Source organism: Aythya fuligula, chromosome 23, assembly GCF_009819795.1.
Source record: "Aythya fuligula isolate bAytFul2 chromosome 23, bAytFul2.pri, whole genome shotgun sequence".
Taxonomy (NCBI): Eukaryota; Metazoa; Chordata; class Aves; order Anseriformes; family Anatidae; genus Aythya; species Aythya fuligula.
In genome coordinates this window covers 5,363,197-5,380,753 of record NC_045581.1, presented here as the reverse complement: position 1 = coordinate 5,380,753, position 17,557 = coordinate 5,363,197, and the positions used below count along the sequence as shown (strand labels likewise).

Sequence of the window (17,557 nt, the reverse complement as noted above, 5' to 3'; positions counted from 1 at the left end):
TACTAGATTAACATCGTATATGCTTGGAATAGGCACTAAACTGGCTTCATTCAACCAGTGCCAATGTAAGCTTTTGTGGATTTGAGAAACTGAAACTGTCTTCAAAAACAGAAGGAAAAAATAAGACGCCAACTCAAGCAAGCAGGCTGACACGGGAAACCCAACGCATGTCTATAAATAACGTACTTAACTGCCTCAATCCAGCACTCGAAAGAAAACAGTTTACCCAAGAAAACAGTTTATGACTTCTGTGGATCTAAAGAGGTACTTTTATAGGTAAGTCTTCAACTCACAAGCGCTTCCCATGGGCATCCTATCACATCTCACCTTTGCACCTCATCTCTTGTGTACGCTCTGAGATTACACAATGGATAAATAAGCCCTATCAGGACTTCCATCTCTCCTCGTCTTCTCAAAGACAGTTTATCCCACATAGGAAGGGGGAAAATAAACCTATCCCTGACAAAACAAAACCCACCTGCCCTTGCTCTGTTGACAGAAGGCCAGAAGGTTGAGAACAGACCTCCAGAAAGTTATCCTATCACCTAAAAATTTTCCAGTCCAAGTCTGCACAGAGCAAGAGCTGGAGGGTGACGGCCATCCCAGAACTCCCCCTTACCTGCGGCAAGCCAACACTGTCTGCATCACTCGATCCGTTCACAACATTGCTTTTAGGAGGGAACGGGCTTTTGGTTTTCTCATCGTCTGGATCCTGCCCATGTTTCAGTGAGTCTTTCTTTTGATTCGGATGGGTTTCAGGACCAGGCCTGTCCTCCACTAAGTACCTCAGCACTTGATCCTTCAAGCGCTCCGTTTCACTTCGGCTGTTTCTAGATCTGCTGGGTGATGCTCTGGCTGCAGCCTCACCACTGGGGCTTGCTGCTGCATCCCCTTGCAGGAGTTCCTCCCTGTTATTTGCCAGGCTCCATTTCTGGAAGGACCTCCGCAGTCTTTTTTTCCCTTGGACAGGGATGCCCCAGTCCAACCACCTGCGAAGCCAGGTCTTTGCCTCGCTTCCTGTCTGAAGCTTTAAGTGCTCTGTGCTTTTGGATTTCTTTAAAAACACCAAAATGGAATCAGGAGAGCCAGTCCTGTTCGCCTGACACATGGCAGGCAGAGTGCAGTTCACCTGGATGCACATATTTTCCAAGAACCAAAAGGCATCACAGGTGGGGCGCTGGCAGCAAGCAGTCTGACAGGACTGTACAGTGTGAAATCCTTCCAGAAGCTCTAAGTGATGATCCTCCCACGATCTCAAATGTCCACCGAGCAGGATCGTCCCTGGTTCACACTTAGATCTGGTCCAGTTTGCATCTGGGAAAGGGAAGACAAAAAACAATTCTCAGTTTTTCAAAGCAGTGGACAATAAAACCTCATTGCTATTGCCAAGATGAATTCAGAGTACTGAAGTAATGTGGGAGACAGGGTACAGAGCAGCTCGACAAGGGCTTCCTGGAATCCAGCCCTGGCCTTAAGTGTCTTTGCATCAGGTTTTAGACATTAATCTGCTATCTGCAAGTCTTCTGTCAAACAAACCACAAGCCATTTGACGTCATTTCAGAGTCAAATTACTCCAGACCTCAGATCAGGGGTAAAGCAGCAACTGCTTTGCATACGGATTTTTCTTTTTAGCATGAAAAACTGGAGTGCTTGCAGGGATCAATGGATTAAAGGCTTCCAAAATTCAGAGCTCTACAGATTAAGGGCTCCCTAAAAATAGACTAATGACCTCTGGGACTGCTACACTGTGCTGTGTTCAGCATCCAAGGGATAATAGGTCACTAGAAGATTACTTTACAAACTATGTCACTGGACTCTGAGTTGTGCAGCTGGACACTGTGCTCCAGATCTGGCTCCCTGTCAGGAAGGGAGCTCTTGAACACAACACAAATGGGAAAAACCTTTTTCTGTTATAAACAAGAAGCCTGGATTTAAATTACAATACCCTGATAGACATTTCTTGACAGCATTTAAAGCAGAGTTCAGTAATACATTATTCTGTTTGTAACTCTGAATGAATACAGAGTTTATGTTGAATTATACTCACGTTCACTACAGTAGGACTAAAACTAAGGGGCATGTAAGTCAGGCTGCTGATCCATCTGTCTGTCTCCACTGAAAAGAATTCTCATCCCACTTCTCCTGGCACTTCCAAGTCACAAACACATGAAAATAGAATATGTTGAGGCCCAGGAGAAAAGCCATGCAAATCTCCATGTTGTTATCCATCAAACAGAAGTAATTTGGTGATGGCTGCAGTGTTTTATCAGGCTTTATCATGCAAGGTTCCCCTGCCAACACTACTGTGACCCCCTGCTGACCAGGGCAGGCTCAGGTTGCGGGAAGCTTTCCAAGTGCCAGACACTGCACAGACAGAAGTGGAGCAAGGAGATACTTTTCTGATCAAATCTGGAGCTGACAAGCAGTGATCGACCTCCTGGAACACCAGACTTGGAAAACTCTGAGCATACAGCGACACAGGCAAGAGTCTTCCACCCTGGACATTTTAGGTTACGTTTGATTTAAGGACTTTAAATCCCTGCCACAGACACTTACCTCATACCAATGATGTGGCACTGAACTCTGCCCCTAAAATCACAGCTAATACCCAAAGGCAGTGATACAAATGCACCGTGACTTTCTCCCTCCTCCTGCACTAACCCCCAGCATCTCCTGCATAACCTCAATGGGCACAGAAAGCAAGCAGGGATGATGGAAGATGCGTTTCATTGTAATTCAGTTACCCAAACACCACAGTAGGTATAAGAGCTCTTCTACTACTGGTCATTAATGTCCATAGTATCAGTGACCTTCTCACCCAGAAGGGAGCAGACAATTGTTTAAAGTAACGGGTGCCAGCCATATCCACACTCCTCCCTTGTGCAATCTCTTGCAACACTGAGAATCTTAACCCAAAATGGGAACTTGCACCACATGGAAAGTTTCTTTTTGAGACATCAGAAAGGAAAAAGCAGAAGCGTTATTTATAGCTGATTTGTGAGGCCAGCTCAGCAAAGACGAGGCTCCAGAAAGCTGGCATCAGCTGCAACAGAAGGCGCTCGAGATCTGTGCCCAAGCCACGGGGGACCAGAGCTCTCTGCAGGTGTCTGAACCCAGAGCTGCAAGGAAGGAGGGGAAGCTCTTCTCTTGAGAAACGTCCAACTGCAACGCGTAAGTGAGAGATTGCATATGTTCAACAGAAAGAGACGTTGACAACAGCACCTTTCAGATCAGCGCCATCCTTGTCACTCCTCATCATCCTTCGAGGGGAAACAGACGGCAGCCTGCCTGGGGCAGGCATCTGACCTCGTTCCGCTGCGAGGTGCTCAGACTGACAGCCACCCTGCCACGAGGCTGCGTGCACAGGCAGGGCCGAGCACCTGGCACCAGCCTGACGGGCCTGGAATGAGGGCAGAGTCCAAGGAGGGGGCTGTACACACAGAAGGCACACGTGGATATGCGCCACATGCACGCTGGACTTGGAGAAAGAAGTAGCAAATGGAAGGAAGATGCTCGTGCTGTGAATTTCGAGAGGATCTTACCTGTAAAGACTCAAGCTGGTCTAGAAAAAAAAAAAAAAAATCACTGCCTGTTAAAGGTGAAGCACTGTCCCTAATATATCCTGTGCAAAAGGGAAATGTGATGCTTGCCACATCCCTAAAAGCCCTGCTCCTCCACCTCAAGTATGAGCTCTGGCTCACACACACCACACAAATTAACTAAATACAGAACCCCATGAAGCTCATCAGGGGCTTTCCAGCGTCAGCCCGGAACTAAGCACAAACAGAACATGGCACATTTAAGAGAATGGATCCCAGATACTCCATGTGAGGAGCTGCCACATACACAAGAATTGTATTTATTCATTTAAAATTTAAAACCTGAATCCCCACGAACATCTCCTAGGTATGCCAGAGCCATGACTGAACCCAGATGACAAACCACCACCATGCTGAGAGCATTCTGCTTCTCTTTTAACTGAGAAGTCAAGACGCAGAATTGGAATTATGTTTTGGCCAGATTTCATCTCCAGCGCTCTGCTAATGCCCACCTAGGACATGTTTATCTGAAATTAGCCAACACGGTTTCCATATCGCTGTACACAGACAGCTTAAAGCTCAGTTAACTCCGAGAAACACCAGAAGTGAAGAGGCAACCTGCAATACGCTGTGACAGCATTCTGGATGTGCATTTCTCACAGAGCCATGCTGATTTTCAGCTGTGCAATTCCTACGGCGTTTGGCAAGCAGCGCAGATTCACACAACTTTACTGAAGCACGATGGCAGAAAGCAGAGCTCCTCAAGCCACATTTGCATTTCATCTCTGGTCTGCCAGGAAAATTCACGCAGCCTCTTCACGAAATGCTGCCTCCCTGCAGTCCTACAGCAGCACCCTAAGGGCCCAAAGAGCAGTGATGGGAGCCCCACGCTGCTCTCTGCAGCCTTACAAACGGGGATATCCCCAGAATTGGCTGCAGTGCCTGCTCTAAATGGACGTGAGTCTGTACCAAACAGGAGGCAGCTGTGAGCACAGGCAGAGTTAGCAACTTCAGTTTATTAAGACAGAAGCTGTCTGTTCAGCCCCTTCCAGTTCTTTGTGCCAGACACAATTTCTGTCATTTTCTTCTCTAGGATCATTAAAAAAACACGGTCCTCAATCCATGGAGTTCCTGTCCCTGTGGTGCAGCTCACAGCTGAGCAGCAGGAGAATGAAATGGGTAGGAACAGTTTCTATTAATAAGCTCAGGTTCACAGACTTACTCGGGCAGTTAATCCCTAACGATACCAGATTAATGATTAAAGACTCAACTGCACAGACTTTTTTTTTTTTTTTTAAATCTGTCACATGTAGCCAAGTATGTCAACGTAATTCCTCTTAGGTAACGCCACGCGATCACAGAAGTTTCCAAGCAAACACGATTCCTCTTCAGTTTACCAAATCTGCCGCTGAAGTGACACACACAAAGCCAAAAGAACAGAAATGCTCTATCCATAATCACTTCTGTTTTCATACAAGCATCAGTTTTCATGGTTTTTTAAACTCTCCCAAGCAGGTAAACACTCAAAGCCACAGCACCGGCCAGAACACCAGGCAAGATCAACATATGATTCAGAGCTCTAGCTCCTAGGATATCGCTAGAGACAGGAAACGTTAAGTATGAAGTCCGGTCTACAAGGAAACACAATCCGTGTGACACAGCAAAGAAACACAAAGTGCTGAGAACACTTTACTAGGAACAGGAATACAACTATGTTTTTCCAGGTTCTAAATTAGCAGATTAAGATCTCACAGCTCGTTAGGTCAATCAAACCTATTGGTAGGTGTCAAGGAATGCCCAGTGAAACAATAGACATTGTGGCACCCTACGGAACATATCCAGGAATGCAAGAAGCAGAGCAAAACAACCCCCCTTTTCCTCTCTTGTTGCCATTAAGACACAGCAACTTTCCTGCAAACAGGAGCTGTAACATGGGTTCATAAATACTGAAGACACCACTGCCTTCAGCCTCTAATTCACTGCAAATGGAAGAAAACAGCCACAGAACAAGCTTTCTTCACAAAGATCTGATAAATGCTACGTGCACACATGGTATACTACCACCTCTGGGTGAAGATGTGTCTTCAAAATACTCACAGGAACTTAACCCATCTCTCTGCAAAGAGAGAATCTGAGCTTTTTTAGATACAAGAAAAAAATCCCTTCCAGGCCATTACATGAAAGCAGCCATACAAGCCGCCGATTTGGTTATTTACTTGAGCAGTCAGTTGGTTACTCGGGTTTGAACAGGAAATAAAAGCCAAACAATAATCACCAGTAGGCAAATACAGACTATTGACACTGGGTTTGGGGGAGTCTTAAATATAAGAGGGCTAAAAAAAAAAAAAAAAAAAGCGTTCTTCTCTTTCCAACCTCTTTTGGGTATTGCTTAGATTAAATTATTATCCCCCCCTCACGCCCCACACCTCTCCAGAGTTTTGGTTATCCTAGGACTTTGACAGATCATTTAGCAGCTACCAAGTTTGTTATTAATCTGCTACAAAGTCTAGTGGCTAATAATTTCACCTTCCTCTCAGGATATTTTAAACAAGTGATAGGATCAATACAATCAAGAATGGAGACACGACCCCAGACAGAGCAGAAGAATCACCTGTCGAGGAGCACAAGGCACACAGGCAAGCACACAGGTAGAACAGCTGCAGACTTCTCAGCTCCCTTGCAGGTCTTTCCAGGCAATATCGCGACAGAAACAGAGCGCTGATGCTGATCTTGGCTCCCAGCCTCTTCTCCATGGCCTTTGCGGGCAGCAACAGGGTTCTAGAAACATATGAGAAAGAGAAAACATCTACTGGCAACTGGAATATTGTCACAAAGACCCAGTCAACGTAATGAAGAGCATGGAGCAGTTGTGGAGGAAAAGGAACATCTAATCTTAATTGCTGTGACTTTGTCCAACTGCTGCTAAGTACTTATCAGTGTCACCAGGCTAAACCAAGAACTTTAGCAGCAGAATTTCCAGTTGGGAACCGCAGCAGTTCACCTTCTCATCACCCCTGTGATTTCCCCTTTCATACTCCACCACTTTGAGCACCAAAAGATCTAATAGTGAAGCCTGCTGGATTCCCGAGACACGTTTAAGAACGTTTGGGTTCAGAAATACCACAGGCAACCCATCCAGCCCCACTGGGGGAACAGGGACCTTAATAAAACCCACACAGCTGCTCGGCACCGTCATCGCCTGCACGTCGGTGCTGCCTGGTGCCAGCCACCAACAAACAGAGACGAGAGCACAACGGCGCCGAGCTAAAGACCCGATTTGCCTCATGTTTTGCTCGGCGGGACACAAAAAATGAAAGCATCGAAGCTCCTCTGCCTTTTTAGGGAGGAAGGCTGCCTCACCTGTCCCTGAAACCCACATCAGCACTGGGGGATGTGTGCTGTGGAGAAATCCACCTTTAAAATACTCTATGTATCTATATAGAAACCTATATAGTATATTCTATATATGTATATATCTATATAGAAACCTATATAGTATATTCTATATATGTATTTGTACCTCTTTATATTAACTATCTAGCTCACAAGCGATAACCGATATCTATTTCCTAAGAGAAATAAAGCGTTATTAGGCACCGGGAGCTCAACCTGTCAGCACCGAAGGCTCAAAAAAGAGCACCAGCACAGCCCCGAAAAGCTTAACAATTAAAAACTCGTTATTTGCTAAATTTAGGAGAAATTTGGCTCCAACGTGGGCACCGAGAGGCGCACAGGGGGTGGGAGGGAAGCGGTCCCGGGGGTCCCGGGTTCTGAGGGACAACCCCGGGGGACTACGGGACGAGGGCTGAGGGGCCCGAGGGGGGTCCCCACAAACTGGGGGGTCCCCACAAACCGGGGGGGTCCCCACAAACCGGGGGGGGTCCCCACACACCGGGGGGGGTCCCCTCGTTCTCTCCCCACCTCCCGGTGCCCCGGGCACGTACCAGCGGCTCACGGCGAGGCGAGGCGAGCTCCGCTGCTCCTCGGCGGCCTCAGGAGGGCGGCGGGGCCCGGAGCGCGGCGGGGCGGGGGGCGCCGGGGCCGCCTCCTCCTCCTGCCCCGCGGCCATGGCGGCAGCGGCGGCGGCGCCTCAGGAGCAGCGGGCGGGCGCCCCCTCCCCTCCCCTCACCCGGAAGCTCGCCCACACCTCCCGGAACCGGAATCGACACCGGGGCGACCCGTGAGGGCACCGCCTCGCCGGTACCGGGCCCTCGCTACCGGCTGGGCCCGGCTCGGTGCGCGGCCCGCCCCCCTCCCGCTGCCACCCGCCGGCCTGGCCGTCACGGGTGGTTTGCCCACAGTCCCCCGCGAGGAGGCGGTTGGCTTCGGGCACTGCTCAATAAGGTGCCCGCTGATTGGTTGGCGGGGCGGAGGGAGCGCGTTGTTTGGCTGCGAGGCGGAGCGGGGCCGCGGGCCGTGAGGCCGGGCTGGGGATGGAGGGGATGGCGTGAGGGGTCGGGTGCTGCCCCTAAAATAGAGTAATTCGGGGAAAATCGGGCTGCTGGGGTGGGTTTCTCGGCAGTGAGGGGGTCTGGCGGCGTTTCTTAGTTTGTTTACGGCCTAATTTTGGGGGTGGGGTTGGGGGTGCCCCCCTCCAGCATTCCCCACTCAGCTCCTTGTCCTTTTTCCCCTCAGCTCCTCGTCGTTTCCCCTCAGTTCCTGCACCGCCGGCCCCATCGCCATGGCCTCAGGCTCCGGAGCTGCACCCAAGGGTGCTGCAGGAGCCAGGAGCGCCACGCTGAAGAGGTGCCTCGATGTGCTGCGAGACGCCAGCAACGACAGCGAGCAGTTTGCTGCCTTGCTTCTGGTAAGGGCGAGATGCTTCAAGTGGATAGTTGGACGTTCCCACCAGCAGTGGGCATTAACTCCTTCGTTTGGGTGTGGTGATGGTTAATCAACATTGCTACAGCTCTTGAAACCCTCTGGTAAAGCTTGGGATTAGAGCTATGACTAGCGACCAACTCAGTGGTCAGGGGTTCACTTTTCTGCGCCCATGAAGTACAATTTTGCTTCTTATTTGACAGTTCAGTTCTTTAAAGTTGCTAAAGCCCTAGCAATGCTTCTTGTTACTCTGTGCCCTCACCCCTGGTTTGCCTTACAGGTGACCAAAGCGGTCAAAGCTGGAGAAGTGGACTCAAAGACCCGTCGCCAGATCTTTGACGCAATTGGATTCACGTTTCCAAATCGCCTGCTGACCTCCAGGGAGCCCCCGTCGGGCTGCCCCGAGCACACCTTCAGGGCACTTGGCCTCACTCTGTTGGCATGTTTCTGCACCGATCCGGAGTTAGCTGGCCACTCGCAGATCCTGAACAAAATCCCAACCTTCAATGATGTCCTGGTTTCCCCCTGCGATCCGGACAGCAAATCCATGATCGATGATGCATACCAGTGCCTGACTGCTGTCATGGCCACTCCCAGGGGTCCCAGGGAGCTGGTGACCAAAGGAACGGTGGCTGCCCTCTGCCATGCCTATGTGAATAGCAGTTATGGCTCTGACCGTGCCTTGACACTGCTTTTGGGGCTGCTGGCTGTAGCAGAGGCAAAGTGCTGGCAGAGAGATGCTCAGCACCTCCTGGCCGTGCTAAGCAAGCTCACTGAAGAGTTTCTCAATGCTGAAGACATGACCAAATTTGAGCTCTGCGAGCTTTTGCCTCACTTTATCCCCCTCTCCTCACCGCTCACACGGGACTCAAAGGGCTCTGAGTGCCTCCATAGAATTTACGAAGGGCTGGCCAAAATTTTGGGCAGTAAACTCAGCCATTCACAGCGGGACCCTGCTCTGAAGCTTGCTGCCTGCCTCATGCAGGCCTGTGGGCCAGAGTGGATTCCAGCAGGGAGTACTGGTAGCAAGTTCCTGGCCTTGCTGGTGAACTTGGCTTGTGTGGAGGTCCGCCTGACCTTAGAGGAGCCAGATCCCATGGAGACGGAGAGGAAAAAAGAAATGGTAACAGCCTGCTATGTCCTCATGGAGATGGGCATCCAGGAGTGTCTGAAAGAGGAGGAATCGCTGCTGGAAGAAGCACAGAAAATGCAGCTCATAAGGATCATGGAGGAAGCATTTGGAGCTATAATATATTACTTGAGGCAGGTAAGGCAGAGCTTTCAGGCAAAGGGCACGTTTGATGTCCCTTTGTTGTGGTTTAACCCTGGCAGGCAGTGAAGTGCCACACAGCCTCTCGCTTGTGCTTCCCAGGGGGAATGGGGGAGAGAATTAGAAAGGTAAAAGTGAGGGGATTCCTGGGTCAAGATAAAAACACTGGAACACTTAAAAATGGTTCTTACTGGTCTCAAAACTATGTGCAGGTACAGGATGATGTGGCCAGCTTGATAGACCACAAGATAGCAAATGAATAACTCCGTGATCACTGTGATTCTTGTTTTTTTATTCCATCCCTTTCCTACCTCTAAATAATAAAGAGAATTAGCATATGCTAATAATAGCTGCAGAAGTCCAGACTGGCTCCGTCACCTCAGCAGCTCATGGATGTAGCTGCATAGACCAAAATAGGCATCTTGGCACATTGTGGTTTTCCTGACTGAGGTAATTTGTGAGGACAGGGGCTCTGACATGTAATTTTCTGTCTGCTTCTTCACACAGGTTACAGAGGAGGAGCTGCAGGACCCTTTCGTATTTGCTTCTGTTCGAATCCTTGGAGCCTGGCTGGCAGAAGAGACGTCTGCCCTCAAGCAGGAGATCTGCGAGCTGCTGCCTTTCCTTGTTCGTTACGCCAAGCAGCTTTTCCACAGTGGCACAGCTGAGGGTCTTCCCCAGGCGGATGGGGTGCAGGCTGGGCTGGCCAGCACTGAAGGCTCTGTCCTACCCCAGGATGCTCTGAGGTTTGTATTTTAAACGTAGATCTGATAAGTTTTAGCACAAGAGAGCTCAACTCTTTTTTTTCCTGGGTCCAGAGAAACGCATCCTGCATTTAGGTCAAGTTCTTGTTGATCCTTTCCTGTGAAAGAGGCGACTGGAAGTGCCGCAGTGCGATGCAGCTGTCCAAGCCCTCTGCGTATGACTAATGTGAGATGGCAGCTGCTTACAAAGACTAAGAGGCAGGGAAGGACTTGTGGAAGCTGTGCATCAGGGCTTTAGCTGTAGCAAGCAGAGGAAAGAATAGGGCCTTTATGGAAGCAGATCAGCCTACATGGTCCCTTCTTTGAGGTTTCAATACTTCCCCTCAGGCGTGAGGAACTCAGCACTGTGTTGCTGGTTGAGCTGATTTTGAGAGTCATTTCTCTCTTCTGTTCTCCCTGCAGTACCGATTCTACGGCCCCTTTTTTCTCCTGGTTGGATGCAAATGCAGGGCTTAGATCCCGCTCTCTGCATTCTACCTTGTGTTTTCAATTTCTTTCCCCTTCTAGATTCCTGCTGCCAGGCTTTTGCCATTTAACAGCCGAGGACAGGCCCAGGGAAATCCTCATCTCCGAAGGGGCACCGGCGCTGCTGTGTGACTACTTCCTGCATCAGTGGAAGGTGCTGACCTCTGAGCCTGAGTCCGTGACACCCCTGACGAGCACTGAAATGAGCCTACAGACTGCGTGTGGGATTTTCCTTAACCTGGTCGTGACTGCACCCAACCTCATCAGGTAGCAGAGCCTCAGAAGCTTGTTTTAAGGTTGTCAGTCAGAGGGTGCAACGTGAAAGGTGCTTGCAGGATCTTTTAAGACACTGTACTGAAAAAGGGATGTTCCTTTTCTCAGTGCCCATCGCATTACCTTTCTGATGCTGCATTTCCCTTTGAAGTTTTGAGGTGTGTCTGGCTCAGACCAGGGAGTGACTCAGGGTTTCCTTTCTCTCTAGGCAAGAGAAAACCTTTTGCTCCTTGATGGACACGTTGCTGAAGGCTCTTCCATTTCTGCTACCTCAGAAGGATCACCTGGTTCTAGCAGCCAACGTTGCCACTTTGGGCTTGATGATGGCCAGGGTCCTTGCAAGTTCAGCAGGTGAGAAGTGTTCCCACTGGCAGAGCTGCTCATCGCTCTGCACGGGCAGAAGCTGGGGACTGGGTGAAAATAAACACAGGGGAAACAGGTCCAGTTTCATGTGAGATTTCTAAAAACATGACAAAGGAAATGTGGAATATGTAGAAAATTCAGCAGGCTGAGGGGCTGGGAAGCAGCACGGGTTAAGAGATTTCTACAGCAGGAGCCTGGTATTCTGCTCCCTGAGAGCTCTGCTGCAGGCAGATGCACTGAAGCATCCCTCCTTTAGCCCTGTAAGCATTGTACCAGCTCCTTCTTTTCCTTTTCCTTCCAGCTCTCCAGGAAACCCAGTCCACCAAGGAGTTTTTTGGAGCCACCATTCGCTTCCTGTCAGAGGCCCACACGGCCCAAGCAGACCCCAGCAGCCACCAGCTGGCCCTGGCCGTGTCCCCTGCCTACGCCAGTGCCTGGGGTGACATCGGGGAGCTCTGGTTCCTGGGGATGCAGGCCTTGGCCGGCTGCGTGCCGCTCTTCCCCTGGCTGCCTCAAGCTGTCCTCCAGGCGCGGTGGCTGGAAGCTCTCTCGGAGGTTCTGGCACGCGTTGCTCCGGCCTCGGTGGATTTTGAACTCGTTGCTGCTTTCCAGGGCGTGCTGGTGGAGCTGGCCAGAGCCAGCAAGCCGTGCAGGGAAGTGATTTTGTCCCACCACGGGGAGGAGTGGGCCAACCTGTACGGCATGGCAGCTTTGGAACAGTGTCTGTCCGAGCAGTAGAGCCGCTGCGATGCAGCAGAGCTCAACAGGATTTGTTCTGTCCAGAACCTGACACGAAGAATTGTTGCTGCCTCAGAACATTTCAAGGTGTCCCTGCTTGACCTTCTGTCTGTACTTTGCTTTAAAAACAGCCCATTTTATTATTAAAGAGGTTTTCTATTGCGTCATTTTTCCAACTCATGAAGTGCTGGGATTTATTTCTGCTCAGGGCCCTGGGAGAGATCCCTTCAGAATGTCACCTTCTGTCACAGGCCTGCGTGTTGGTGCTGGGCACTACAAGTCTGCAAAAAGCAGGAACACAAAGAGCTTTAAAATATACCAGTGAGAATAATTCCATAATTTAGCACAGCTCTCTCCTGGTTTGGGGGTGCCCAAAGGATCTTTAAGTGTTCACAGCTGCAACTAGTGCCATCACCCCATATTCATGCCTAGAAAGAAAGCCCTTACAGCACCACTTGCTGCCCCGTAAAACACCTGCACAAAACCCAGCCCTAATTTGTGGTGGTTGCTCGCACTCCCTCTTGCAGCAGGGATGGGATGTGCAGGGAGAGCTTTCTGGTCATGCAGGGAGAAGTTCTTCGACCTGCAAAGACCTTGACTCACTTTAGAGCCTCAGACAGGAATTAGGAAAACAGAAATGGACGAATTGCACCTCCCTGTCTCCCCGCAGACTTTGCAGAAGAGGAAGGCCAGATGTAAAAAAAGTATATGATGTATGATGTACTTGCACCACTGGCTTTGCAGCCCAGGCTGTTAGCCCTAGGGTGCCCTGTGAGCCTGAAAGCATAAAAAACAAACAAACAAAAACCAGAAATAGCAGCCTGGATGGAGAGGTGGTTCGAGCTGGGCTGATTCAGCCCTGCGCAGAGCTCCCTGCTCGGGCTGCAGCCGGCCACTTCGAGGCGTTTCCACCAGGTGTCACCCTAAGAGCAATTTGGGAGACGCATCGTGAGCGGAGACCGGCTCTAGGCAGGCAGGACAGACCCACGGCACTGACCCCGACTGCCTGCAAAGCCACGGGGAGGGGGGACCCGAGGAATCGCCTGATAGAGGGAAAAAACAAGCGAGGAGCTGTCTCGAAAAGAGAGCTGCCACTGGGAGCATTCCTGCTTAACACCGTATTTTTTACTCACCGTTTCATGAAAGTGAATGCCTTACATAACCGGAGAGGAGGCGTCTGCTGTCTGCTGTTGCTCGGGAAAAATATCTTTCTGATCTTTCCAGCTCAGCCCCGAAAAGTTAATGCAAGTTGAAACAAAGGTAGGTGCTACCAGCAGAAAGCAGAGCAAGCCAAACAAGCAAATGAGGCTCCTGGACTTGGAAAAGAGCGTAACTCTGAGCACGCGTGGGCTGGAAGCCTCCCTGTGCTGCCAAGAACAGCTCATCCCTGCAACACGGGGAGCTTCAGTGCTTGGAACAGTCAGAAATACACTTCAGATTGTAAGAAAAAAAAATTCAAACACTTTACCTTCAACTGTTCCCCCATCCCTCATGCTGTTCTGCCTCTGGTCAAAGGGTGTGGGCTTCCAATTAATCAAAGGCTACCATTAGTGTTAACGAGAGGCAGGCACCTGTATCAGCAGGAGGGTGCTCCCCATGCCCCCCAGCTCCCTAAGTTAGCAGTGCTGGCCTGGCTGGCATCAGTCCCTGTGGGCTGTCCTAGGAGCCCCTCTGACACCCAGCAGAGATCCCATCCCAGACCAGAGCAGCCCTAAACCTGGAGGCCTTTCGCTGCTGCCTTTAATTCCCAATTAGGCCACCTGCTAATGGTACAGCTCCACTCCCTGGGATCAGACCAAGAGATGTCCTCCAGGTCATCCTTCAGCACGTGCTGGGCAGCAGCAGGCTTCAGGCACGGGCAGGATCCTGGAGAGGACCCTGTGCTTGTCCCACACCTCACTCTGTTCAAGGGAAAGTCCCACCAGGTGTGAGAAAGTCCATGCCAGAGCCCTTTTGAGGCTCTCGATGTCCCTCGGGATGCTTGTTTCTCTCCATGCCATGAAACACCAACCCCATGGCTGCCACAAGCTGGCAGAGGACAGGAAAAGAAATCGGTGCTGCTCCGGGAAGCTCTCCCAGGCTGGACATGGGAGCAGAAGCACTGTGCTGATGCCTTGAGAATGACGAGTGCCCTCTTGTCCCAGGCCACCACTTTCTTAACCCCTTGCTGGGACAGAGCACCCCTGAAAGGCTGATTTCCCTTCCCTGAGCCCTGGCAGCCGGCAGCAGGTCTGGGCACAGCAGGCAGAGGCCTCTCCACCGCCTGGGTTTGTGCCCGGCTGCAGGTCCCGGCGTGCCCCAGCTCGGTGCCCCGGCTGCCAGCAGCTTGGCCGAGGCTTCAAAGGCTGCGGGGGGGGACTCCTGGGCCACCCCAAGCTCTGCAAGCCCAGCTGGGGGTCCTGCCACCAGGACCTGGCACCTTCAGGGGTCCACCTTCCAGTGCCAGAGGTGGGCGATGGTACCCGCTGCCCACGGACCCCTCTCCACCGCGGCGCTTTGAGATCCCAGCAGGGAGCAGGATGGCAGCTGGCGACACCCAGAGCAAGCTCTGCTTTATCTCCCGGTGCATTTGCCACTCTGGGACACAGCTCGCCGGGAAGCAGCCAATTTTTCACCCTGCCTTGGCCAAGCAGGATAAGGCCCCCGAGGAGCTGATGCACGCTCCGCTTTGCTGTGACAGCTTAAATGTCATAATGCCTTTGCGAGCCCTCCTGTGGCATGCGTTATCTTGCTGTGTGTATCCGTAGCATCCCAAAAGCACTGGCAATAAAATGAAATCTTTCAGGTCGCTGCATGGAGGGATATGGGAGCAGCTCCCTCCCACGAGCTGCAGGACGTAATGGGGGCAGTGACTGTCCCATCCTGGGGCAAGGAGCTTTATTCCCCACCTGAATTCCCTAGGAATGGATGCAGGAAGGGGCAGAAGCAGCCCACATTTCTCTGAGCTGCCCATGGGAGCCAGATTTTGGGGAAGAACCAGTCCAGCTTGGCTGGGGCAGTAAGACGCGAGCACATATTTCTGTTCCCGTGCCCCTAGCACCCTGTTTCATCATATTTCTTTTTTACTGCTGACCCCTGGAAGCAAAGGTGGCTCCCTCAAGCCCCTTGCACGCTCCTGGAAGCACACATTGACCTGCCTGGGAAGGAGAACCGGGACCTTCATCACAAAACCAGTTTTTCAGAGTTTTCTGGCTTGGGTGCAAACGCAACCGGTGGGCCCCTGGGGCTGGGGACGGGGCCCAGGCTGGTGCCAAAAGCTTCCTGTAGCCTGGGGCAGAGGGGACAGGTCTCCACCTGGGTCACATCCCTCTTAGCAATTATGGAGGACACCGAGCAGAGCAAAACGTGAGCCCAGCTGGACGTGCACATGGTCTTTAAGCCTGGAAGCTGAGGAGCAGAGAGCAGTGGGAGCTGCACGGGGCTTTTGGAGACCCCCAGCAGTCGCTGTGGCCACTCTGAGCCAGCAACGCCACCAGGCAGCTGCTGGGACAGGGCGTGCGTGGCACCAGCAGCCCCACCAGGGACCTTGGGGCAGCAGGCGACAGCAAACAATGATTTGGCATCACCACTGGTGCTTCCCAGGCTGCCTTCTGCCTGCAGAAAGCCACTGTAAGGGCGCAGGGCTGGGGTGGCCAGGACTGGGGCCACCGGTGCCAGCACCGTGCCGAGCCACCAAGCTGCACCAAGAGGCATCGGGGCAGCTTTTCCTGCTGGTTTCCCCTCTCTTCATCCATCAGTTTTGCAGCTTTCCTTTGCCTTGCCTCATTTTGGGATGGAAACACGGCTTCCCCCCCGAGCTGCCGCGGGCAGGCCGGCTCGCCGCGCGCACCACGAGGGCTTTGCGCCGTTTCACCTCTTTGAGACGGAGAAAGGCTCGGCATTGTGCGGGCCAGACGAGCGAGGGACTTTCAGAATGAACTGGAACATAGCTGCGAAATGCAGCATGTCCAATCCGATTTTTCCTAGCAAATGAAACGGATCTGGCGGAGAATAAACACGGACTTTCAGGAGCGGCGTCCCTGAAAAGCGTTCGAGGGGGGGTGCGGAGATTGGAATGGATCAGTCCCTGACACCCCTGCACGGCCCTCCTCCCTCCCCTAAATGCCATCTTTAATAGAAATAAATTAGAATAAATGATCAGCCTCTGCCTCCTAAAGACAGGTGGCAGGGTAATATTAAAAGAAATGAATAAAAATTCATTTAATGAGCATTGTTAATTAAACCTGGAAATCAAAGAGGTCTGAGTTGTGGGAATTCAGAGGAAAAAATGAAAATGAAGGGAGCTGTAGCTCGGGGCAGGAAGAGTGGAATTAAATTAAATGTAATGTGGGATTGTGTTTGTTAATGTCTATCACACATCACAGTGTGTTACAGTTTAGGATAAAGTGTTTGTTCTCTGCCTGCACACAAATTACACGCTGCCATGGATGGAAACTCCAGCACGGCAAAGGCACGGTGAGGACAGAGGGGATGGGGACAGCGGGAGCAGGGCCCTGCCACGGAGCCGTGTGTCACCAGGGGTGTGCGAGCGTGTGCCACGCGTGGGGTGCGTGCAAGGGTGAGCGTGCACCAGCGTGGGTTGGTGTGCCCCAGAGCATCAGGGGGTGTGTGTGCCTGCCCTGTGCGTGTTGCTGGTGTGCGTGCATCGCTGTGGGTTGTTCTCGGCTGCAGACAGGGCAGCAGTTGTGGTGCTCGGTGCCTGCAGCTTGGTGCTCGGTGCCCGGTGCCATGCGCAGGGACCCGATGCTGTGGTCCTGCCTCGCCCTGCACCGCAGGGAGGGCCCGAATGGAGGAGGAGGGAGGGATGGGGAGGGATGGGGAGGGATGGAGAGAAGGAGGGAGGGATGAAGAGGAAGAGGGAGGGATGGAGAGGAAGAGGGAGGGATGGGGAGGAGGAGGGAGGGATGAAGAGGAAGAGGGAGGGAGGGCGGAGGGGAGGGACGGAGGAGGGGGCGCACGCTGCTGTCGTTGCTCCCCGGTTTTCCCTTGCTCTGTCGCATCCCGGCTCTCTCCTTCCCGTCCCCTCGGGCAGCAGCCAGGCCCGGGGCGCCCCCAAATTTCTCTCCCTCGCCCCAGGCCCTCGCTGGGGTTCCCCGGTCCCCGCCGGGCAGGCGAGGGAAGCGCCCCGCGGGGAGCCCCGGGCTCTCTCCGGCGGGACCGGCCCCGGGCCCTGCCGTCGGGCGGAGGTCCCGGCCTCCACCGGAGGCCCCGCCGCTGTCTCACCGAGGCCCTAACACCGCGCTCGGGCTAATAAAACGCAGCCTCTCCGCCCTCACCCCCAGCCCACCCCCAGCCCTCGGGGCTCGGTCCCGCTCCGTGCCGGG

The 17,557-nt window shown here is 52.3% G+C and overlaps 2 protein-coding genes across 3 annotated transcripts in view; one reads left to right on the top strand and one right to left on the bottom strand.

Annotated features, from left to right (window-relative positions):
• KIAA0319L (KIAA0319 like) overlaps nt 1–7,549 on the bottom strand; it is a 32,267-nt gene extending 24,718 nt beyond the window's left edge. Inside the window, exons 1-3 of the mRNA XM_032202155.1 lie at nt 7,484–7,549; nt 6,151–6,317; nt 620–1,314 (exon numbers count right to left, since the gene is read on the bottom strand). Coding sequence (XP_032058046.1) covers nt 620–1,314; nt 6,151–6,292 — 837 coding nt within the window. The 5' untranslated portion in view covers nt 6,293–6,317; nt 7,484–7,549. The remainder of the gene's footprint in view (nt 1–619; nt 1,315–6,150; nt 6,318–7,483) is intronic.
• A 311-nt stretch (nt 7,550–7,860) lies between these two features.
• NCDN (neurochondrin) lies at nt 7,861–12,406 on the top strand. 2 transcript variants are annotated; one of them, XM_032202221.1, is made up of 7 exons: nt 7,861–7,883; nt 8,175–8,346; nt 8,641–9,627; nt 10,138–10,376; nt 10,902–11,126; nt 11,341–11,483; nt 11,797–12,406. In XM_032202221.1, the coding sequence occupies exons 2-7, from the start codon at nt 8,221–8,223 to the stop codon at nt 12,231–12,233; spliced, it is 2,157 nt and encodes a 718-aa protein (XP_032058112.1). In that variant the 5' UTR covers nt 7,861–7,883; nt 8,175–8,220; the 3' UTR covers nt 12,234–12,406. The 2 variants fall into 2 exon arrangements, with proteins under 2 accessions (XP_032058112.1, XP_032058111.1); XM_032202220.1 differs by lacking the exon at nt 7,861–7,883 and adding an exon at nt 7,987–8,017.
• Nucleotides 12,407–17,557: the final 5,151 nt, after the last annotated feature.